This window comes from Periplaneta americana, chromosome 13 (genome assembly GCF_040183065.1).
Source record: "Periplaneta americana isolate PAMFEO1 chromosome 13, P.americana_PAMFEO1_priV1, whole genome shotgun sequence".
NCBI lineage: Eukaryota > Metazoa > Arthropoda > Insecta > Blattodea > Blattidae > Periplaneta > Periplaneta americana.
In genome coordinates this window covers 125,636,740-125,662,865 of record NC_091129.1, presented here as the reverse complement: position 1 = coordinate 125,662,865, position 26,126 = coordinate 125,636,740, and the positions used below count along the sequence as shown (strand labels likewise).

Here is a 26,126-nt window from a genome sequence, read left to right as displayed (position 1 = left end):
ACTGCGTGGTTCGCAATGTCTGTTTTCCATAACGGATTTCCGTTGCATTTCTCGTTACAATATTTTAAAGGTATAGGCTACACCAGATGCTTTTAGTCTACGGTTAGCATGCGCGGCCGTGAAGCGAGCGGTCCCGGGTTCAAATCCTTTTTGGGACAAGTTACATTGTTGAGGTATTTTCCGGGGTTTTCCCTCAATCTGTTAAGAGCAAATGCTGGGTAACTTTCGGCGATGGACCCTGGACTCATTTCGCTGACATTATCACAATCTCATTCAGACGCTAGATAACCATAGCAGTTGATAAAGCGTCGTAAAATAACCAACTAAAAATGTTTTCACATAAAATACGTACCCATTCCTTTGATAAGCATCCGTACAGGAGCTCTGTTTGCAACTGACATCGCGTCCGTGGATGCAGCGCTAGTGCGCTGGTCTTTCATACAGGTGACAAGGGTTTGATTCTCGACCAGGTCATGATGGGATTTGTGGTGAACAATGCAGACTGCACAGGGTTTTTCTCGGGGTACTCCCGTTAACCTCTATCATTTCAACAACATACACCATTTTCCCCTTATTTCATCAACCATCTGCAATAGTTTAAAAAAAGACTGAGGTGAAATCTTGGGGATAGTACGGTAATGCGGGCAACCTTGATCTTGCAATCGACATGTTTCCTGGCTATCGCTGAGACGTCACAGAAATATCATAAGACAACGGAAAAAAAAAACACCCAGTTCAGTCCTCGTTTCGCAAAGATCCGTACTCACAAAATAAAATTCCTTTTTTAACACTTGTATCGTAAATTTTAGCAGCCATATTCTGTAAAATGTAGAAAACGAAAGTTATCCTTTTGGATGCATAGGCCTACTATATTGTTCCATGTACCGTTAGTGTTAATTCTAAATAAAGTTAAGAAACTATATTATAGAGAAGAAAATCATTGCGATATGCTGAAAAGAACGTTATTGTAACACGCGTAAAGGTACATTGAGGAAGTATGTGTTGTCTTCGTGAAGTGTGAGCTGTTAAGCTCAGGAGTAAGGAACTGTTCTTCTGACCTGAAACTGTTCTAGGATGTGGGTTCGATTTCCGTTTGCGGTGATTACATGGTTAGTTTTTTTCTAATATTTTACTCGCTTCAAGGCAAATGTCAGATAATCCATGGCGAATCCTCGCTCTCATCTCACTGTCATCAGTTCCATAGACGTTCGATAACCTCGAATCTGATAGAGAGTCGTTAAATAACTGATGAAAATAAATCTTTGTGGCACTAATTTTTTATATATTTAATTCTTTATTTAATTTTGTTCATTCTAACACACAGCTAATATAGTGGCAACTTATTTCACTTAAAATGGGTGGAAATAACTAAAAAGATTAAATAACTTATTCAAATGAAACGTATATCCAACTGTACTAGTGTAGTTTAAGAAAATTTTAACATTATTAATTGAGAGTTTTCTTAATCTTGTCGGGGTTGGCCATCAATTCGTTAGTTCGATATCTTGAACCTGACAGACAATGCGGGGTTAATCACAACAGTCACCCATCTTAAGAACATTGGACATCACAGTGATAACAGACAAATATCCATTCCCAAGGTGAGATTCGAAACCAGTACCATGACTTTACTCAGTGATAATACTGTGATATTTAACCGTTGTATATGCTACTACTACTACTGGATTCCATAGTTCTTCACGATTGTAAGACCAGGTGGTCCGTTTCAAAGACATATGGATGTCGTCTGTCCAATGTTTCAGAGACTTTCCTAGACTTCTTTTCCCTTTGTGTCGATGTTCAAACGTGGTAGAGATAATCAGTATTCATTCATTCTTATAGCAATCTGTAGAGGAATGTTACCTAGCTAACCCAGATTGTAATCACAAGACATAATTAAATAACAATTTTCGTGAAAGAAAAACTTGGTTCCCTAATTACAGGTGAATTAAAAATGCTATTCATAACATTAACATACTCAACGGCTTGTGTGGCTTTATTTGACTAGTAACAGATTATAGCGTAAATATTCTGTAGATGCAGAGATAACAAATAAGTACCTATATTTGCTAAGATAATTAAGTATTGCAGTTCAACTATTCTGTAGTTTCAGAGATAATAGGATACAAACTGCAGTGTCGGTCAGTTGTTTGCCAAGATAATATGAGACACATTGTAGTTAAAATATAATTTTAATTACCGAGATAACATCAATTGTTTGTATATATCTGAAGTCTGATTAGTATAATATGTTACTAATAAGCGATATATGCAATGGAGGGAGGGGAAGGAACTTGCTACCCTACATCATTATCTCCTGGCTTAGTTGCCTCATTGGTTCAGGTTCAAACCTGTCTTCGGACAGCTGACTACACTGAGATAGGCAAACAAGAGACTGACTGCACCGTAAATATGTCTGTATTCGCTGAGATAGATAGATAGATAGATAGATAGATAGATAGATAGATAGATAGATAGATAGATAGATAGATAGATAGATAGATAGATAGATAGATAGGTAGGTAGGTAGGTAGGTAGGTAGGTAGGTAGGTAGGTAGGTAGGTAGGTAGGTAGGTAGGTAGGTAGGTAGGTAGATAGATAGATAGATAGATAGATAGATAGATAGATAGATAGATAGATAGATAGATAGATAGATAGAAACTTAATAATTATTTAAAATTGATCTATATACGAAAAGTAGTTATACATCATAAAAATCTGTATTCGTTGAGATAATAGAAACAAGTCTTTTTGCAGTGTTACTGTGCAGTTACCGAGAGGAGTGTAAAGGTATCTCCTATATATACGCCATGAAGGCGTTTGGGAGCATGAGGTTAGAGTTGCATGCTTTCTTGACATGGACACTAGAATAAGGTGGTGTGTAATGTTGCCAACATAAATTGTATCCCCGTCAGTCTAACACCTGAAAATCCGTCAGAATCCGTCAAAATTAAAAAGGAATAAGATCCACTCAATGTATCTATATACAAATAAAAGCAAATATTAACGCAACTTCCTTACTAATCTTCATTAAAATAATAATAATCCATCCACATCATTTGCCTCTAGTTCTGCAGTTGATGTGCTAGGTTGGTCTACTCTCCCCCAAAAATTGAACAATTAAAAATGACAGCAGCTAAAAAAAAAGCCAAAAGACGATGTAAATCGTAATTTCCACCAGAAAAATTCATTCTTTTTCCTCCGCTACTTTAAAATTCCGTCAGTTTTGACGGTTTGACGGAATTTCCGTGTAGTTGGTAACACTGGTGGTGTGATCAGACCGCTATCTGACCATCCTTTACTCCTGGGAAAGACCCGGTATTCAATTTGATTGACAGGAGGCTGAGTGAACCTCGGGGCCGCTTTGGAAGTTTTGGCAACGAGACAATCCCGTCACCACCGGAGATTGAACCTAAGACCTTCCAACTACGAACTGAGCTACTCGGCCGCCTAGTTGCTGAGATAGGAGGAGATAAACCGCAGCGTGAACGTGTCTGTATTTGCTCAAATGATACGAGACATAGTTGATCGCAAATTTATCTGTACCAAGATAACAGAGACATACCGCATCGTGAATTATATTATTAATGCGAACAAATCTGTAGTTCTAAGATAACAAGAGACAGACTGCGGAGTAAATACATTTTCCGATATGACACGAGATATATTAGAGAGCGAATGTATGTGCAAGTTGCCGAGGTAACACGGAGGCAAGACTGCAGCGTGAATGTAAGTTGCGAAGTTGGCGAGATAACTACAAGACATTATTGCCGCCTAAACTCTCCTAGGTCTAGGATATATGTAATCAAGGGTTTGGATATGCATGATATCCGAAAGTAAGTTTGAGTTTCTTCCTCACACGCCCCTTTTGCCATGAAATCTCGTTTACACGATCAAACATTTTCCATGCGATGCAACTCGCCTGCAGCTGCTGCCCGGCTGCTCGCAGCGCCTGCCGAGCCCAGCAGCGCGCAAAAAGCGGCCTTGGCTGCGGCTCAGTTTTTGTGAGGCGCACGACTAATGACCCGCAGCGCGCTCTCGGATGTTCCTGCGATTTAATTGATTTATACCTTCTGAGAATCCAATTAATTATTGATGTTATTCCTCCAACTTAGCTTATTTTCAAAAGACTACGCTATGAGATTTTACGCAAAATGGTAATAAAATGTCTGTTATTTTAAAGAACAGAGTTAATGAAATCAAAAACAGCAATAGAAGAATAAGTAGCAGAGAAAATTAACTACAGTATTTGAACTATTTATGATTTCAAACAAAAAGGGCAAGAGATTGAAAGTTAGATATTATGTTTCCATACTGTTTGGAAGTTGTACCTGTAGCCTCTCTCTTTTTTTTTTTTTTGCGTATTAGGCCTATTAGAATGACATATTACGAAGTCATTACGATACCAAGTTTACACCTAAGACAAACGGAACGTTGAATTAAGGACAAATATCCAAGTTCCGGGTGGTGGAATTTAAACCCAGTACCGTGCTTTACGCCTAGTTGTTGCTTACACCGCGCCTGCTCCAAATTCAGTACATATAGGCTACATTTGTGCTTTTTTTCTGACTCATTGGAAGGGAATACCAAAACTAAAGTAAGTACTTTAAAACGTGTAAAAACCTTTTTTGCCTTACGGTCCAGAATGCAGGATGCTACAGGAAAAGATAGTTAAAAGAATCTAAACTTTACTAATGAGATTTTGTAGATACAGTGGAAAACAATTTATTAGAGAAAATACGAAAGCAACTATTTGTAAGTAGTATGAATACCAGTTGAATTACAGTTTTATTAAGGACTCTTCAATTTCTCGTTAAAAATGTAAATTTTATGGCTTAAATAGATATACAGTAGCTAATTCATTTTGCACAAATTTGCATAAACAGTCACACACGTGTGTTGTATTCATTTCCAATATTGTCTTTTCATTTGAAGAGTCCACTGCAAGAATGATGGATGTCATTTGGAATACATTTTGCAGGAGAAGCAATTGAAAGTTTGAAATGCTTAACGTTCAAAGCTTAACTGTGATTTTCCGATCATTACTGGACAATGACTATCAGTGTTAATACCATATAACCACAGTCTACTATATACAGTTGCGAAGCTTGAGGTGTTTTTTTTGCAAATCTCGTGATAAAGCGCTCCAAGCGGTTAGCAACTAGAAACAATAGACTGTCCATGGTCGACTTTGGACTGTGTCGTATTTCTATCGAGTGCTAGCTCGTTGCGTATTTCACATTGATGCTTGTGAAATGTTCGTATTGGTTATAATGAAAATGTTAATGGCTAAAATATAATAATTGGAATAATAATATGGCACAAGGAGGAGACGTTTGTAGTGCTATAAATTGTAGCAACAGTAAGAGAAAGAGGCCAGAGTTATCCTTTTTCCGATTTCCGAAAGATTCAGAAAGGTTCCTGGGTTTCCACAAGAATGCTGTGCAGAAACAAAACTGTTAATTTGAAGTTCTTTGTGACTGTTAGAATACATTATATCCTTAAATTTCACAATGAAATGTTTCAGTCTAACCGAAAGGACATTAGATACCGGTTAAAGTTCTGTCACTTAGGCTGCTAAATTTCCAGAGAAATAAAGGTTAGGTCTACTTTTTTTTTCAAAGGATATATTTTTAATTGTACCTATTAATTTTGTTATTATTTTTATGTGTTATTTTACTAAAGACGTAGAAAAATTAAGTTTGTTTTAATGAAATTTATTGATCACATTTTATTTTCAATTCTGGTGGGATTATTATTGCTTAGGCCTACTTTTTTCTTCAAAGGATATGTTTTTAATTATAGCTGTTAATTTTGTTGTTATTTTTATTTGTTGCTTTACTAGAGACGTAGAAAAGGTCTGTTACAATAAAATTTATTGATCACGTTTTATTTCCAATTCTGGTGTGATTATTATTGCTTAACCTCATCCCACTTTGTTAACTACGTAAGCCTACACAACAAGTACCGGTACACGTAAGTTACTCCATTAATTCATATTTCCATTATTATTGTTGTAAAGAGAAATGCAAATTAATATTTATTGGTTTCATAGTTAATTATCGCTATAATCTTGAATGAGTGAAGCTATTATAGTAAATTTCAGTACGTTTTGCACAAACAAAAATTATATTAACTTATTTCTTGCAGGTATCTTCGAGTTTATGGTGGAATTTAATATACTTCATTAAAATAATAAATTAACTTTATGCATTTAATATTTCAATAATGGAAGGAAGGTGTTAATTTTTCCAAAAGAACACGACAACGAAAGTGTAACATATTTTGTCGGCTGCTAGGAGAGAGATCTGCGATGATGAGGCGATAGTAGCGATCCTAGTGGTGGGCAACTACCCATGTTTGCATTTTTACTACATATTGAGCTTCGCGACTGTATATAGTAGACTGTGATATAACTCTCTTTGTACATTCTACATGTCTTAAGCTATGCATTGACAGTCTTGGTTCATTTTCGACAAGAAAGTGACATCCATCATTCTTGCAGTGGACTCTTCATTTACTGAAATCGGCATTTAAAATTGATATGAAGGCTGAAATATACCTATTAGTAGTTTATATTGAGGATAACTAGACAGAATTATCTTAATCCTTAATGCTTTGCTTTAGAAGTGTAGTTCATCTGCGCTCATATATCTTCGCCTAACTTAAAATGAAGTTTTCTAAGTTGTAAACGCTTGTTGTAATTTAATGAAACGTTGCTTCTACAAGCATTTGTTTTGATATTTTATATTGTATTTTTCATGGATTAACACAGTCACTATTGGACTTATTCTGACTGATATTGTAACATTATAATTATTGATAATCTGGCCGATGTTCATGTAGATTCCTTGCTCAAAATGACTCCAAGAACAACTTCCGTAAGTGATTATGTACCTCCATGATTCATTGTTTACCATGACGTGCGAAGATAAGCCTTGGCGAACTTTGTAACAGTGAATCCTTCATTATAACTTACGTTAGTAAAACAATCTGTAGTTTACTGAACCCTCCCTTCAAATATTGCATAAAATCGATTTCTCGTGTTTTCATATATTATTACATTTAGGATATTTTAGGAATATGCATACTTAATTTCATCTATAAACAATGTTCACAACATACGGCGTGATCTAGGTGTAGTGATCAGCACTCGTGCCCCGAGGATACGCTCGGGCGTTGTTTCGAATCCTGCTTGGAATGATTTCCGATTGGGTTCTTTCTGAGGTTCTCCCCAACTGTAAGGTGAAATGTCAAGTAATCCCATGGCGAATTATCAGTTTCATTTCGTAAAAATACTGTCCCGCTAGTTCTCCGCTGTAGCTCTGTGGATATTGTACGTACTTTCCAACTCTGCGGTTTGTGGTTCGATTCTCGGCGTTGAGTGGAGATTTACCTACATTCCATAGGATTGGGTGTTTATCTCTTGGTGTGTAGCTTGTTAAACTTATCGCAGTTCGTAGAACCGGTTGTTAAATGTTTTAAGTAAAAAATTGCCTTTTTTTATACAAAAGGAAGAACATTAATTTAACACGACATTTTTTTGTGTTTTAATATTACAGTAAACGCAATTAAAAATAAACGACAACACAGCTCGAAGCATTCCTATTTATTATTACATTGTTTAATGTACAAGTCTGCAGATAGAGTAGAAATATGGTATGCTTGCAGCCGTCAAACCCATCTGTGATTTCTTTGGCAGTCGTCTACCATTTTCCTTTCCATTGCTAATCCGCATAGGCAACCAGGCAACATAGTATTCAGAAACATCATTAAAAATAAATGTACTTTCAACTACAAAATACATTATGCAAATGTGGCTTTCAGGTAGAAGCTCCCTGTGAAGCAGGCTTGAATAATTTCAAGGGAAAAATTGTTCTGGGCCCGGGTATCGATCCCGGGACCCTTCGCTTAGCGCACGAATGCTCTACCGACTGAGCTACCCCTAGAACCGTACACGACACCGTCACAATTCTTCCCTTTATATCCACACAACTCAAATGGGCTGACAAGACCCAGAACCCAACTTTGAGTGCACACAATTCTGTGTGACTTAAATTATGGCTCTCTGTTAACGTACCTACAGTAACTAGTATATTATGCAAATCTGGCTTATTATTACCTTATTTAACATTATTGATATTACAGTTTTAGAGTTTTCTGTTATTAGTTGACAGAACCGGTTGTTAAAAAATTAGATTGGTGGGTGTGTGTGATTGTCCTACGGTCTCCGCGATGGTCCTGTGTCTCACGGCCAGCAATGTGATAGCCAAGGATGGGCAAAACTCCAATATCTACCGGCACTAGTCTCTTATTCAGAAACCATCACATTTTACGCACACATGCAATGAAAAAACCGAGGTAGAATAAAGATACGTTTACTAAAGTATACTGAACTATATTACACACTGAACTTCTACCTACGGCCGCTTTTGTTAACATTATGTAGCCTATTAGTCATAGTGACATGAAAGAAATCTAAGTCTTGAAACGTACTGAACTTGATAAAAAAATTTAGACGTCACAAAAATTTTTAGGCGCAATGGCTCCCGGATGAACTAAAAAAAACTCTGGCGTCACATAGATGTTATAGGTGCAATGTCTCCCGGGATTTGTCTAGCCTTTGAATAACCTATCTCTAGTGTTGATAAAATTAAATTACCTCTCCAACACTGCAGTGGCTTGTAACACAAAGAAAGAACTATCTCGCTATCACCAATTTCATCAACGCTACATAACTGCGTATTAGACATAGCGACGTTATGTAACTATTAAAAAAACGAGCAATAAAATGTTACAATATGAAAGATGGTAGTAACATTTACAAAATTTCGTAACAAGCGGAAAATAATGTTATAAACATCTATAAAATTTCCTAACCAACGAACAATAAGAATCTTGTAATGTACAGATTATGTCACATAAAAGACTGCTGTGGTCTTGAGATCTTGTAGAATAACTGCTCATTGAAAACAAGGAAAGTTTAATCAAGATTACGATTTTCCATCCGTGGAAAATAAGAAAACGGCATACTAGAATCAAGTATTAGAAGTAATGTTAAATAAGAAACTGAAACAACATCCTAGTACCGATAATATGTCGGCACTTCAAATGCTTTAGTGAATAAGTGTAATAGACATTGTGTTTGATACAATTGGCTTCTTTGTGTTTTAAACCCATTTCGATCCAGTATTTTTTGTAATAAGTAGGATCTATATCTATTACAGAAATTTACATAGAGGAACCCCGGGTACGGAACATCTAACGTTAATATAGTAATAGAATGTTAAATACGTTAAATAAGGAGCAGAAAATTCATATATGTGTGTTAGTTATTTTCATTAAATAGTACAAAAGCAAGGAATAAGAATATGTAGGCGTAGCCAATAACAATAAGTAAATAAATAATGGGAAATGCCTTTCTACCCCAACGATGGGGCAGAATAGAACACAATTAATTTGTGAAATTTCTAATACAATTACCTACCGGCAGTTTAAATTTCTTTAAACATTTATCTACAAAGTCTATACTGCACGCGCTAACAAATTATACATAAAAATCTTAGTTGATTAAAAAATTAAATGATTAAAAAGTTTAAAAGGTAAAGAGATATAGGAAATAATCACGATCGGTACAGGATTCACAAATGTTTAGCATTGCGTCATCTTCGCTTTCAATTCCTGCACAAATATTGTGTGCCCACTTGTGGCAGAAAGCCCAAGCTACCCATCCTCCTGTAGATCTTGAGTAGAAAACCATTGCAGTAGAGGCATTCAGCGTCACTGTCATCATCTTCACTGAATTTTGGTGTTTTATCACTTCTCTTTACATGCCTTTTCGTCTTCCCTGTTGAATTTTTAAACTAGTTTGTACTTTTTTTTTCGGAGATGAATTTCAGCCTTTTCCTGGCTCATTCTTGTTGTTTTTCATCTTTCTTTTAGAACTTTAACACTTGCTTCAAATTAATTTTTGTAGGAAAATGAGATCAAAATCACTTCATAACCTCTTTTCTTTCCCTTGAACCTTTAGATAAGAAGAAAAGGTTTGTCAAGAAACATGAGGATATGTGGTTTAACGTCTTGATAGTTGACACACTAGCTCACAAGTGTTTCTTACATACTTCGATACAGTTCCTTCAGTAACTCCTTCTTCTTCTTGTATATACTCGTACTTTTTGTCAAGGAGCATGATGCAATGTGTTGAACTTGATGGTGAACAATATACATTTTAAGAATATGTAAAGCAGAAACGTAATAAATAAATTAATTAATTTTACGTACCTTTTTAATAAAAAAGTCACATGCATTACAACTAAAAACAACTTGAACACTATTTCAAGTCAAGGTGCAGTTTATGTTTTGGTGGAGATGAATTACATTTATATTTATTATTGGATTATTAGTTGAAATTTTATTATGAAATTGGATTTAATTGTAACTTTTTGTAGATTCTATTGGTGATTTTGGCTCTAAAATATGTACACATCGCCCGTCGCTCTCATTTACAGGAGGAATCTATGATTTCAAAATAATGTAAAATGGTTTACCATCTTTCTTACAGTTTGACAAGTAGTTCCTCAAAGTTAACCTATAATGCACCACCTTACAGTGAAGTGTATTTTTGTTCTACCCCGGGATTCTGATCGGCTCGGGTCTCCCCTATGTGAAAATTCATCTCTTAATTTTTCATGAAAATTGGATATTTCATTTAAAGGTTTGCGTCGATCCGTACGATCCATATAGGAAATTTATGCAAGTACTTTGGAAACGAATCCGTAATTTCGTTGTATTCTTATAAATAACTGGATCCTCGTTTTTATTTTTACACATGTTTTTATATAAACGGTATACGAAAAAACGAAATTATAGCCTATAGACAGTAAAAAGAAGACGAATTGGTTGTTGGGAAGTATGTTCCAATCATTAAAGATTATTATAAAATTATTATTATTATTATTATTATTATTATTATTATTATTATTATTATTATTATTATTATTATTGGTTATTATTTCCTATTAATATTACAGTCACACCTGAATTAGGGCTTTGTACTACGTCGTATTAATGTAGGCTACATGCGTTTGTAATGGAACCATTTCACATATTCCACTATAGTTGTGACTGCATCTGCAAAAATAAACAATCCCCTATTGTGCAAATCTGGCTTTCAGGTAGTAGCTCCCTGTAAAGCAGGTTTGAATAATTTCAAGGAAAAATTGTTCCGGGGCCGGATATCGATCCCGGGACCCTTCGCTTAGCGCGCGAACGCTCTACCGACTGAGCTATCCCAGGAACCATATACGACACCGTCGTGTCAGATTTGCACAATAGGGGATTGTTTATTTTTGCAGATGCAGTCATCACTATAGTGGAATGTGTGAAATGGTTCCATTACAAACGGATGTACATTAATACAACGTAGTCCAAAGCCCTAATTCAGGTGTGACTGTAATATTAATAGGAAATAATATTGTGTCGACGGTGTCGTGTATGGTTCCTGGGGTAGCTCAGTCGGTAGAGCGTTCGCGCGGTAAGCAAAGGGTCCCGGGATCGATACCCGGCCCCGGAACAATTTTTCCTTGAAATTATTCAATCCCCTATTGTATTGGGTAAAAGGAAATTATATCAATTGGCTATTAGCAGCAGAAGTTTTGTCTGGTCACTGTTGTTACCTTCAAAATCTTCTTTTCCTTCTTCAGTGTGGAGATTAGATCAGCGTCTGTTCTGGTTTCGTCCTAGAATTATTTCTGATGTTTTCGAAACCATCTGTACTAAGGAGGATTCCTTTGCTGCCTATTATCAATGCTGCGCTAGTCCAGGCTTCTTAAATGCCGTCATGCTTGCGTGCACCGGCTCATTCAGCATTCCTGCCTCCATAGAATAATTAATGCAGTTTGGTAAAAAGTACATGGTTGCAACTTATGCTTATGTTAAGTGTGACTTTATTTGTGCATTATTTTAAGTTATAAAGTTATCTAACTTCGTATGCACGTATATATACATGAATATATACATACGTACCCCAGCAAGCACGTATAACTTGGCTGATAAAACAGTTGCCGTTCGCATTGTAAATGCTGCAGGCTGTTTACGTGTGCATTCCGTAAATGTTGTTGGGGTAGGGGATATATTCCGGTACAATGAAAAATGGAACATAAAGCTGCATGAACTCTGCGTGGAAAAGAAAATTATCATTAAAAAATACGGGGTTTTCCAAGTCACATACACATACGTAATATTTTCCGTGGTGCAGTAACCCAAGGCCGACCATCCGGCTGCTGATCTCACGTTCACATACCTCAGCAGAGGTGAACTATCATCCAATCAGAACGGAGTATCATATGATTAGCAAGATGATCCCCAGCCGCTATAGCTAGATTTCGTAACCGGATTTCGCTACCTATCGTAGCTCCCCAAATTTATGACGATGCTGGATGGACACTGGTACATACACTGGCCGTTATTTCATGAGACAATTCTTTCCCTATGAGGACTCAATCGAACGCGCATTCCGCAACGCGAGTCCTAGGCGTCATGCCGCCACGGCGTAGGACCATACGTATATTTGCTAACATAAATTCTTGGTTGTACAACACCGTAACAATCTTGAAAGATCTGCAGTCATAGCAGAAAGAAATGCACCTCATCGACAACGGGAATTGTGCCATAATTTTTAATTCTAAACAGATGTACAGTACAGTACAGTTCGCCCAGTTCTTGAACCCTGTGCCAACACTGTCACTTTTTAAGAACCCTTTTCCGCTACTCAAATTTCTCCCCCCCATCTAACGCGTACTATAACTTGTTCGAATGCTGAGGAGCTAACGAAAGCTACTGTTACTTCGGTGGCGGAAAGATTAAAGGGAGGTAGGAAAGGAACTTTTGTAGTTCTACCCCTCAGGGACTCTATTTGTTGGGCGAACAATATATTCAGCACGGCGGTCACCGACAGGTTCAATCGGATTTAACGACGTATCAACTACTATAATAGGTTGTAACGATATGTATTCAACGATGAGGCCGAAGGTTCGCCATGTGATTACCTGACGTTCGCCTTATAGTTTGGGAAATTCTCCGTGAAAAACCAACCAGCTAATCAGCTCAAGTGAGAATCGAAGCCACGCCCGAACGCAGTTCCGGATCAGTAGGCAAACGCACCTACCGCATGAGCAACGACTGTGGTTTCAGTGAATACAGCACAGAGTAGTAGCTCGTTCTTCCGTCGTCAGTAATTCTACACTAAGTAAGATGTATATATAGTGCGTTTTACGAATAGAGAGGGTTGCCTCGTCAGATTCTTAAACCAGCGGCAGGTCAGTTTTGCAGAAGAGCGCAAGGACTATCGAACTATGATCTTTGCTTATGATCACGAAGGGAACATCATAACGATAGAGTACCATGTGGAACAAGTGTCACAGCAGTGTATTATCGTAACTTCATGGAAAATCTGCGCAGAAAAATGCACAAAATCGATCTCAGTTGCTCGAGGCTGGGCTACTGATTCTTCATAACAATGCTCGCCCGCACATCGGGAATGTTGTAACCTAAAAGCTGCGCAAATACGGATGGAAAGTGTTCTCTCATGCTCCCTACAGTCCGGACACGAGTTCACCAGACTACGACGTGTTCCCAAAGTCGAAAGTACCTATGCGTGGACGTTGTTTTATTTCCCTGGAAGAGCTGTCTATCGCTGTTCTGAACCATTCGACAGATGAACAAAAGTGGTGTCTTGGATGGAATATTAAAGCTTCCCAGATGTTGGGATTCAGTCATTAAGAAGCAAGGAGACTATATTGAAGGACTGTAAAGCGATACTGTCAAAAAATTAACATGTAAGAAAAAAAAATTGTGCATTATTTATGAAATGATTCTCGTATATGAAACATTTCCTAGCATGTTTTGGGAAAACCATTGATTTAATTCCCAATATGCTCAGTCAATTTAAGAGAGCATTGTATTGTGGTAATAAATTATTGAAGGAATCTTATTTTTGTCTTTTAAATTGCAGAAATTTCATCCGAACAAATGTAACTTTTCGTTCCGCAAAGGAATTTTACAATGTTACATTTGTTCGGATCAAATTTCTGCACATTTAAAGGACAAAACTAACATTCTTTCAATCATTTATTGTCATAGTACTCTGCCCTCTTAAACTGATTGAGCATATTGGGAATTAAATCAATGTTTTCCCAAAACACGCTAGGAAATGTTTCATATAAAATATTTTGTGCGAGATGGTGCGTATTTGCTTGCTTTCCGCACAAAACCAATACGCGGTAAGTGTGAAATACCACATTCAGTATTCCCAACGTAACACACATAACAATTTCCCTATTCTTACCGCTTAAGCGTCATATTCATTTTACTGCTTTAGGCTTTTAACATATTTTTTAAAGACGTTCAATATAGTAATACTTATAAATTGGAAACTTACCACTGCAATTTCACCTAAATTTCACTGTTAATTATTGTTTTTAAGTATTTGCAAAAATTAAGTAAACTCTACAATACCACAAAAGTTACTGCATTTGTAATGCAAGTAACATTAAGGAAGCCGTGAAAAAATCAACAAGATTCCAGACTCATCATAGACTGGGGGAAAAAAAAAGACAGACGTATATCACGGCCTGCTGCAGTATAGTAAACACAGAAAACATTTTATAGGAACAATGTTGAAGATAGGTATATTTGTTTTCCAAAGTTGCCGTCATTGAACAGAAACCAAGATGGAGATTTCATTGCAACTAATTAGAAATTCCTCTTTCAGGTATGTAATAAACGATCTTCGCACAAAATAATGTACGATACACGAGCGGTATGTTTGTTTTCATGTTCTCGGAAATTAAAAAAGCTCAACTACGTTTCGCTTTTTGAATCTTTTCCTCGAACATGAAAACGCCAACATACCGCTCTTGTAACGAACGCATATTACTATTTTGTCTCGAAAAGGAAGCAAAAACGAGCAAAACTGTATTAAAGTTTTTTGTTTGATAATATCACAGAATAATCTCCTGAAATTATTGGCATTACTTAGGTTCACTCTGTACTGTACACACAGCATATAGGCCTACCTTGCACCACACGAGCTCCTTTTAATTCATTGTTAGTCAGTTTTCTCTCTATATGTTTGTTACTCAGTTTTATGTGTAAAGAATTCGCAGTTTTCATTGACTTATCTCTCTATTAAGATCATTGTCTGTGTTGTTTATTTTTATGTTGTGTAGTAGAAGTAAAACTGTCCTTGTGTTGTTTCTTTAGTGCTTCTGCCCCCCTCTGACTTCGACTATGCCTCTGTTATTACCTTCCTTTCAAAAATTGGAATACTTAGCGTTGTGTTTCTTTGTTGCAGTAAGCAAGCAATATTTGATGGGAAGAAGGCAATCCGTGGTGGCATTCCTTTTGTGTTCCGTAAGTATATCTGCATTTGCTAATTGTTTCTCTGATTTGTTTCTACAGGGACATCATTTTATTTTTACTTGCATTTTTATTGTACCTGCATTTCTGAATGTACTTCACTCCCACCCCTTCACTAATGTCCTTGCTCCCGTCAGACACACAAACTTACGGCCGCTGTTGCATTCGAAGTCTTCAAGCAGTGTATAGTGTGTTTCAGAAGTATGGTTGCGTTTTCTATAGAAGAAAGAACCTATATTAATAATATCATACTAAAAAATTATATTCACGAAATGATAAATTCAATTTCAGAGAATATGCTTCAAAATGTTTTTAATAATATGCGTAAAGAATTGAAGCCTGCATTGTAATGAACGGCAACCATTTTCAGCAACTTGTTTAAAAATTCAGATTAGCTTATTTTGAATTGAAGTGGCTAGAAGCAAAGGAATGCTAGTGACATTTGTAATAACATGAGTTAAGTGCATCCAGTGTAAGCTAAAGTATCTAAAACTTTAGTGGCAAAGGGATATTTTAATCGCATCACATATTAAAATTTAAATAAAAATTTCACCGATTTTACGAAAGCTTAAATATTTAAACCCCATTTTCTCAAAAGTAACTTAAATGCACTTACAGCCCTTTACTTATGACCCCCTCAATTTAAGTGCACTCTCTATATTGTATGTTAACATCAATAATTAATATGCTAAATAAAGTAGATATTACATAACGAACATAGCCACCTGAAAAGTTGAGTTTTTGAAAAAAAAAATGTTACTACTCTGCTGTATTTTGATAAATTCCGTAAAAGTGGTGATCAAACTGAAAATCGTAATACCTATCGTATTTCCCTACAACATAAATGGATACACTACTTTTCTCTCCTCCTATACCTAGTAAAATGATTTGTTTATATATTGCACTAGTAACATCAAACTCCTGTAATGGAAGGGGGCAACAGTGTTTCCGAGTATAGCCAGGTTAATGTTAAAAATGTTGGTAAAAATAAAGTGATGTCCCTGTATAATAATGTAACAAATACAGTACATTTTTCGCACGACTTTTCCATTCTTAAATCCAAAGAGGTACGAAAAAAATTTTCGAATTTCAAACGTTAATAGCATTAAAATGTTGCATTGTATTGTTATAACAAAGCACAAAAAAGTGGTCTCTAAATCCATTTTTCACGCCATTGCCATTGCTTGCGAATGTCTAATCTTGGTTCATAACGCTCATCAGTAAGATCAAACGTGCTTCTTAGAAGTAGTTGACGGTGAAGAAATACATCACTGTGATATTAGCCTTCGTCAAGTTGCGTCAAATGACGTGTCATGATCACTGCTAAATTACACAACCATATCATACTGTATTTATTATTCTTTTCTTTGTCATGTTTCACCTTGTCCTTTCATACCGAATTATAATTAATGTTGTGTATGGAAGAGTATATATCTTTTGACCAGCATTAGATAAATATCTTCCTCCATATTTAAAAGAACGATAAAATAATTACTGCAGTTAAAAAAAATCTTCGAATTGTTTAGACCATTCGTAGAACTGTAAATTTAATCTTTTTCCCTCGTATTAGTACCTGAAAAAGTGTACTGTGACGACACTGACTACTTGTAAATGTTAAAATGATTTACTTTCTTGAACGATTTAATCTTCACCAAAACCGAATAATTCAACACATCATTATTATGGTCTGAATCGAATTTTGAACCTCTACTTTAGGTCTCTGATCTACCAAGTATGAACAGCCATTATTCTGGTGCAAAGTCAAAATTTTCTTCACTAGTAACTGTCGCAGACTTTAAATCACTGCATCAGTTGCAAAGGTTTATGTGGAGGCCTAGTGAATTAGTGAAGCCATTTCCTATCGGCTGTAACATGATTTTGAAATAAGTGTTTCACTAAGCTCATGTCACCCTTAATGTTCTTCGAGTAGCGTACTTTAGGAAACTTTCTAGGCAACTTGAACCACGTTAAATTTGACCTCAGCTCCTAAACTAACCTGTATAGTAATTTGTGCTCCTTCTCTTATCTTCGTCAGGCAGTGTAGATTTGCTTTGGCGATGCTTCTTTTTCTTCCCTCGGTTTCCGTCCACCCCCCGGAAACCGAGGGATTTACTACTAGGGACTACTCTTACAGCCTAAGGACCTCAAGTTCAGGGGAGACGCATAAAAAAAGAGGCGCTAAACTCGCAAAGTGAGAAAACTTGTTAATAATATAATCTTAATAATTTTTGTGTTATTATTATTAGTGTATTAATACTATTAATAATTCAATAATAATAATAATAATAATAATAATAATAATAATAATAATAATAATAATGGTAGGGTCTGAAACCATGGCTAGCCTAGGGTCCTTTATGAATCCCTCTCTGTCCGTTGCTGTGGTAGATCGCTGCGGAAGTCGTCGTAGTGTCATTGAGAATGACTGTGCTAGACTGGTGCTGTAACTTTTCCTACTGTTCCTTCCAGTTTTCAACTTTTTCTCCCTTCAAATTTTTCTTATATCCTATAAGTGGGACATTGTGATCGAAATGAGACAGGAGACGACTTTTTAGGCTTAGGAGCTCACATAAATGATCAGTCCCCAGAACCCTTGCAAGGACTCGCACTTTTATAGCTTTCAGTTTAATTTCTATTCCCGTTTTCTGTTATCGATTCATTATAAAGTAATCTAGTCGTCCTAGATGGTCTAATATCTAGTGATTAATTACTATGTGAGCTGTCGGATGCGAGATTTGTAAAAATAAAGTAATATTTTTGTAGAATTTGGTAAGCGGAAGTAATTTTTTTGGCTTTACACACATTACCCAGTATGAACTTTTATTAAAAAACATAATTACTACGCTTTCTCCAGTGCTTCATATTTAGAAAATTTAGACTACTTATTAATAAACGCATCACATAACATTTCACAACATAACATTTAGGGGTTTAGGTATCCCTATTCCGTACTTATTACATTTAATATTAATTTGAAACTTCAAAAAAATGTAACTATTGTAATAAACTGGAGACGTCGAGTACGCTGTATTGTGAATATGTACAAATAATTGTATCTTACGTAGTCAGACTAATCTATTCCTGAAATTTATAATCGTATCACAATATTGAGAAACCCCGTATGTCCAATTTTTTTTTTTTTTTTTTACGAAATTGAGTTGTATATGATTTCGTAATCTAAACATGAAGAGAATCCCCACATATTCCCATCAACATTTATTTTAGCTAAAGTGTAAACAAATAATAATAATAATTTGAGCACAAAACGAAGACCCGAAATGTTTTTTGTATCTCCCGAAAAGTTTAGTTTTCTAGATATGTGGGGTTTCTAAAAATTCCGAGTCAATTATTATATAATGCTTTTAAATCGGTAATGCAATTACTGGAATATTTCGCGGGTACTCGTGTAAAGGGGGTTAAGTAAAATTGCAAGGTATGTAAACTTCTCTCCTTTGGTACTGAACAAAACCCCTTTGTCACAAAATATGGAGCACTGTAACTGCACCAAAGATGGAAGAATGACTTAACCCCTTTAACACAAGAGAAAAGTAATTGTGGATAGTTCAAATCTGTACTTATTCCAGTGTAGCCAAATCAACTTAACCCCCTTTACACGAGCATCCGCGATTTTTCTCTGATGTGCATGATAACCCTTAAATTAATTCTGTTCAATCAGCTCTAAAGCGGCGTAACATTTTTCATCGTCTTATCTTCTTCTTCCTCCAGGAATATACCCTTTGATTCGTTCCAACCCCATTTTCTGAACAATTTGAAACAAGACTATATTTCATAAAATCTTTATTGCTAAATACTTTAGCAATATGCAGCAAGCGCGGTTCACACTATTGCGGCGCAGAGTTACAGGTTTGTTGCTGTTATACTTTATAGATGTACGAAATTTTATGAAACATGTGTGAAAATTGGATATAATAATTTTGTGTTAATAAGGAAGTTGATGCATTGGTGTAGTGGTCTCTTGTCACCAAGGTCGCGCATGAATCATCCTCACCAGTGTGAAAAATTGTAATGTGTTGTGCAACGTATTGCATTGTATGTACTGCTGTCTGCTGCTTCTAGCCAGTAGGGAAAGGACAAAGTTATTTCCAAAGGGCTGAACTTAATACATTGCTTCTTATTCAAGATAGATTGAATAAATTAGTATCTTGTAGTGAAATCCAAATTTATACAGTACTATCCTGTGTAGCTCACTGTACGGACTATGTGCTTAGTTGACCGTAAATGTACCAAAATATAGGTATCTTAACCTTTGTTTCACTGTAAACGTTGGCTGAAGAAAAATGTAGACACAAGTAGCGGAACTTCCTGCTCGTAAAGCCGGCAACCCATGAACTGAATCAAACCCGGGTTCGCTGGATCTGTAATCCGATACGTTACCACTTCAGAAAATTTTTGACAGTAAAATATTGAGTTGTACATGCTCTGATGATGAATAAATATTATCTCCACAAACATTAACAAAATTAGCAATAGATTTGGATGTTTTATTATAAAATTCTGAACATGGAGAATGTTTGTACATTATTACAGTACAATATTGAAATTATTGTGTTAAATGTTGCGTATCAAGAATAACTTTTTTTCAGCTATCCAAACAGGACGGAGATACGGACCTACAAGCCTCGCGACTGCTGGTGGGTAGGGGCAGGAGTTCAGAGGGATTTGTGTGCAGAATGTTAGTTTAAGGGGGCGCTAATTTTAAAAAAGAACAAGCAAAAGATTAAAGAGTTTGTTTTATACAGCTTATGTTTTATTCGCTGCATTGCTCGTGACTAATGCGACGGCTGTGAGATTGTTTTCAAAATTGAAACCTCACCGTCATAATTGTCATTTTATTCTACGTAATAGTCGACCTGGTTGGCGAGTTGGTATAGCGCTGGCCTTCTATGCCCAAGGTTGCGGGTTCGATCCCGGGCCAGGTCGATGGCATTTAAGTGTGCTTAAATGCGACAGGCTCATGTCAGTAGATTTACTGGCATGTAAAAGAACTCCTGCGGGACAAAATTCCGGCACATTCGGCGACGCTGATATAACCTCTGCAGTTGCGAGCGTCGTTAAATAAAAAAAAACATAACATCTACGTAATACAAAAGATCACGAAGTATAACTTATCGTATGCCGAATCTTGAAATGGAATGCTCGTGCGTGTGTGCGTGCGCGTGTGCATGTGCGTGCGTGTGTATCGCGCGTGCGCGTGCGGGATTGTGTGTGGTTTTTTATTTCATATAAAGATTATTTATTTTTACGAAAATTTATGTTCCATGTTGAATCATAGAATCTGCTTAATAAAACCTGAATCCGATGAATAATTTAGGAGAAATCGCTGTACACATGAAGACATGCACGAAACTCCCCCCACCCCCCCACGCTATCAAAGACGCTGAAAACGTGTTTTCCGCAAAAATAAAATCGAACTTTTTGCAGATCCACTAAATTTGTTCTGTACACTTGTATAACAAGATTGTAAGAACACATAAAATCTCACATGTAATTTAATTTGCAAACCTGTAGGCTAATATTCGATACAATTGTAGTTATTTGAGTTTCTATATCCTAAAAATTCGGCGCCTAATAATAAAATGTATGGAATGAAGATAAATACTAAAAAGACGAAGACCATGGTCATACGAAAAAAGTAAAAAAAGTAAACTTGCGAATTCTAAATGTTGGCAGTAGAGCAAGTGTACAGCTTCAAATAAATACTTGGGGTGTACTATAAGCAATAACATGAGCTGCTGCCAAGAAGTCAAACGGAGAATAGCAATGGCAAAGGAAGCATCTTCTGCGGACCTCTAGAAAAAGAACTAAGGAAGAGACTAGTGAAGTGCTTTGTGTGGAGTGTAGCATTGTATGGGGCAGAAACATGGACATTACGACGAAGTGAAGAGAAGCGACTAGAAGCATTTGAAATGTGGATATGGAGGAGGATGGAGCGTATGAAGTGGACAGACAGAATAAGAAACGAAGCTATATTGGAAAGAGTGGATGAAGAAAGAATGATGCTGAAACTGATTAGAAAGAGGAAAAGAAACTGGTTGGGTCACTGGTTGAGAAGAAACTGCGTACTGAAGGATGCACTGGAGTAAATGGTAAACGGGAGAAGAGTTCGGGGCAGAAGAAGATATCAGATGATAGACGATATTAAGATATATGGATCATGAGGAAACAAAGTGGAAGGCAGAAAATAGGAAACACTGAAGAATGCTGGGTTTGCAGTGAAATACCTGCTCTTGGGCAGAACGCTATGAATGAATGAAATAATAAAATAATGTTTAAGACTACATGTTAAAATACATTGAATACGGTGTAATTTCTTAAAAGAATCACAGTATTACTCTTTTTCTGAACATCGCTGTTTTCTTTTATTACTCTCAACATGGTCGTGTCTTCAAATGAGTTAATGAATGCGACAGGAGGGTGTCTTTAGGACCGAGTTTATGAAAGCTCTGCCTTCGCAACCTTCTTTGTTTTTCATGGTATGGACTGTGGACACTTCTGTCTTACCCATCTTTCTGTTACTTGTTTCCATAGTTCACTTGCTTCATTGCTCATTTTGCAGTAATACAAACTATTGCAGACTGACTTCTTTATAAAAGAAATGGTCTTAACAACACTGTGCCATTGTGCGCAAATGCCCTTCAAATAACTTTTGACTCTGCAAGGAATGAAATATCATTGACGGAGACATCAACTTATAATCTGTTCATTCATTGGCCTGTCGGAAAACTTGCCCCGCCATTTATCCCCGCAATATTTTTTTTAACACTTCGACTACTGTATTAACAAGTACTCATATTTAAATTACCTCTTTACAGTATCATGCAGACTAATATTAGTTTTAAAGCTAAAGATGCTATTTAAGATTAGAAATGTCGGATATACGTAGGTATCTGTACATATTTTGTCCCAAAGACTTTTATCGGTTAACATCCCTATAACAACTCATTCATTTAACTCCTTGGACTTGTTAAAAGCGAGATTGTATTTTGGCGAAATGAGTCCGGGGATTAGTCATGGTATTGGGGAAAGCCTTGGAAAGAAACCTAATCAGTCTTAGTAGAATTCGAACCCTTGCTTGAGCGTAGCCTTGGAGTGCTGGACGCATCCCTCCCAGTCATACTTAAGACAAAATGCTCAACTTTGATATAATCGGTGATTTATCAGACTGGTCGATTGTAAACTCAGAACTGTTATGTTAACGCTCATGTTTAAAAGATGTTATAACTTATTGGAAATAGTTCTCGAAAAAATAGATTCAACGGCAACATATTTAGTTGGGAACTGTTTACCAAAAGAATAGTCCAATATTTAGGAGATCCTATACCATTTTACGTAGTAGACAATGGAACTGAAGTTTTTAATTAAAGAATTATCTCTGAAGATCTAAAAATTACAACAAAGTGGCTGTGTTTAAAGATGCAACGAACATGACAAAGTATAGCTAATTTCAATACGTACAGAAATTGTGTGGAACTTTATTCTTTTACAAGAAGCAATTATGAGTTGTAACAGTGGCCAGCATGCACTTTTCTTTCGATTTCATTTTATTCATATTCTTTCTGTTCCTTTCTCTTCAGCTGTGATTTGTAGGAAGGTGTTCTTATCCACTTCGCTGGTTAAAAATGCTAGAATATTACTATATTTATGTTCACTATCTGTCTCACCAGATAAAGAATAATCGCGTAACGTAAAACACCAACACTGACACAATATTTCTTCAACATTTTTACGAAACCTCCAATGTGACAGCACAGAAAATAATTTTCCAGGAGGAAAAAAAAAATTGATCCTGATGATGCCATTTATGTTCATCATATTCACCAACGTTTTCTGCCTAATTATTTCATATTCTTATGTAAGCCCATTGATTTTTAATTAATTTTTTCTTCCTCCTGAAAAATTATGTTGTGTACTGTCACATAGGTTTCATAAAACCAACGATGATATTAACATTTTTGTCATTTAGTCGTAATTGCGAATAGGAGGATAAAACCAGTATTTCATTGACTGTGTGTATTTATACTAATAATAATTTACGCGAATATTTTTAGATATACAACTTAGATGTATGATGAAGTCTTCGACTTGAGATATATTTTAACATGAACTACTGCTCTGACTTCGGAAGGCATTCAAACAATCTACATCATAAAATTTTAATTCTTTCTTAAAGTGCGCTGCTTTTCAATAAGACGTCACTTTATTACATTTCCATAATGACCTCATATGAATCATTGTCATTAACCTATTATCTCCTGGCCTAGTTTGCCTCATGAGTGATGCCTTATTGGTATTACTTATGAAATTCAAACCTGTCTTTGGACAGTTGACTAAACAACAACTCCTTGAAATTCATTAAGTACTATGTAGGGATATGAAATAGTGGCAGTTTCTAACAAGGTTACAAATTTGCGCCTCCACCAGTTATGTGACAACCACGCGATCACTGAGGTAATAAAATTGCACCAACAATGAACACACGCTCGTCACTTGTGAGCAATGGCTTCCAAGCACTTCTTGGTGAGGCCGGTAGAAAAGTATGTAATCCGCACTAGCGAAGTATTGCTATCTTTGTCTTTCACATAGTTCTTACTGTGCTGATGGCGTTAGATGTGAATAAAATAAATAAAAACCAATACTGCCAGATGCAACTTCAAAAATATATATGTCCACTGTCATTGTTGCTTTAGGAATCATAATTTGCTTTCTAAACTTATTTTTGTGTGTTGTAGCTCAATTCGGACAATGGAGTTTTGGCCCTCAGCATGGATTTGCTCGCATCATCCGTTGGAACCTGGAAAAGGCTCCTGAACGTCTGCCAAGTGGAGACGTGGAGGCTATCTTCTCCATCATGGATAGTGAATTCACACGTTCAATGTGGAATTATCCGTGAGTTAACAGTAGAGTGAAATTTTCAGATACTTCCTCATTGTTCTTTTAAGTCAGAACTATCATAAAATTATTTTACTAAAATTTGCGACCAAGGGTAGTAGAAGGGATACTTAATCACTGTTAATGTAAAGTACTTCAGTTACCTGGACAAATGAAATGTGCAGAGTGTCTAAACATGTTATCTTTGTTCTATTTATTTTGTATTATTTTTACTAAGAACTTTTATTCTTGATTTTTCCGTTTGCTTCCAGAGAAGACAACACATTAAGAACAGACGTTATTATGATTTTATAGTGATTTGTGTCCATTGACATTTTTGGATCAAATTGCTTTCCAATTTTAATCTAAAATTTTTTTTTCTCTCTTTAAGTGTTAGACATTCAATTTGTGTATTATCACAAGTATCATCTCAAATATTTGAGCTCTTATGCAGTGCATTGGATGTTGTTGTAGGTTTCGTCTCACATACAGGTTGATATTGCGAGAGAAGGAACTACATTTTAATATTGGGGTGTACAACCCTAGCAAGGAGCTGACGTTTAGCTTCAACTTACTGTTGCACACATACTTCAAGGTGCCAGATGTGCGACGCTGCCAGATAACAGGCCTGCATGGCTGCACATTTATAGACAAGGTGATTTTGCTGTAAAATTGTTGATTCCAATGCTGCAAAGCCTTTTAAAAACTTCAGTTGCATTCTTATATCACAATGTAGATTTCTAATTACTGTGCTGTTATTCACGGCTCTGTCAAGATAGTTTCACCTGTGGCAGAAATATTGTATTATCACAAGGAATGCATTTTTATTCGACAATTCCTGTTTCATACAGATGGACTGCCAAGTGGTTGTCATTGCTACAAAGCTTAAAATAAAAGAACGGCATTATGAAGAATTTATATTTTTCGATCATGTGTGGAGATTTAATTTTCCGACGTTTTGGAACTATATACAGATTGCATTATCAAAACCATATCACTCAAGATTAGAAGGATCGTCTGCTATGTTGTTAGTCAAGCATAATGGACAAAACAGTACCGGTATATCTAAATCTTGAGACTGAGATACCCTCTGATATGGAGCTTTTAAGTAATTCCGAAATATTATGAATCTTAAATCCCTATACGCCTACATAGTACACAGCTAAAAACTTCTAATTCTTCTTCAAATCTCAACCACCATGAAAATTTAAGGGGCTATGGCATCTTTACTGAAGAATTTCTGTCTTCTCAATGATATTATCGAATAGTGTAGACCAGAGACCATTTGATTATAATGCTTCTAGTTTTCTCAATTCATGTTTAAATGTTGTACAGTATTAACATAAAGTTCAGTAAATGGAAGGATAGTACAGACATTTTTGTTTGCCTCTCTTTTATTTCTGAACTCTTTTTTTGGTAGTGTTTGCTTTCTCTCATTAGCCCCATAGTGTACTGTGATCCATTATAAAGCTATTATTTTTCCTACTTTTTACTAGACTAGAAGACATTTCGGAAGGCGGTTAGCTTCTATATGCGCTGTAGCATTTCTGGTATGTGATGTCACAAGCTTGTACAGTAGAACCAATCAGAATCAGTCTATAACAAGCACTTCCCAAGTTCGTTTGTTCACGTGCGAGTGTTTCAATACATTGAATAAGTAAAACTAACATTTACTGTGTGTATGTGAGGTAAATAAATGGAAGAAGAGACCGTAAAAAGACAAGTATTACACAAGCAGACGCGGAAAATAGTGTTTAAGGTGTATAATTATTTTAAAAACGTTAACGAGCAGAATGCTGCCGGCCATCTTGATGCTGGCA

General features: G+C 36.1%; 1 protein-coding gene and 1 non-coding gene across 3 annotated transcripts in view; both read left to right on the top strand.

The window, feature by feature from the left end:
- Positions 1-26,126, top strand: part of LOC138712400 (uncharacterized) — a 59,118-nt gene that overhangs the window by 18,889 nt on the left and 14,103 nt on the right. For both annotated transcript variants that reach the window (XM_069844166.1, XM_069844167.1), the window contains 3 exons: positions 15,353-15,411; positions 24,168-24,324; positions 24,781-24,961. In XM_069844166.1, coding sequence (XP_069700267.1) covers positions 15,353-15,411; positions 24,168-24,324; positions 24,781-24,961 — 397 coding nt within the window. The remainder of the gene's footprint in view (positions 1-15,352; positions 15,412-24,167; positions 24,325-24,780; positions 24,962-26,126) is intronic.
- Positions 11,499-11,572, top strand: TRNAT-GGU (transfer RNA threonine (anticodon GGU)). The gene has a single exon. It is a non-coding gene; the product is annotated as a tRNA-Thr (tRNA).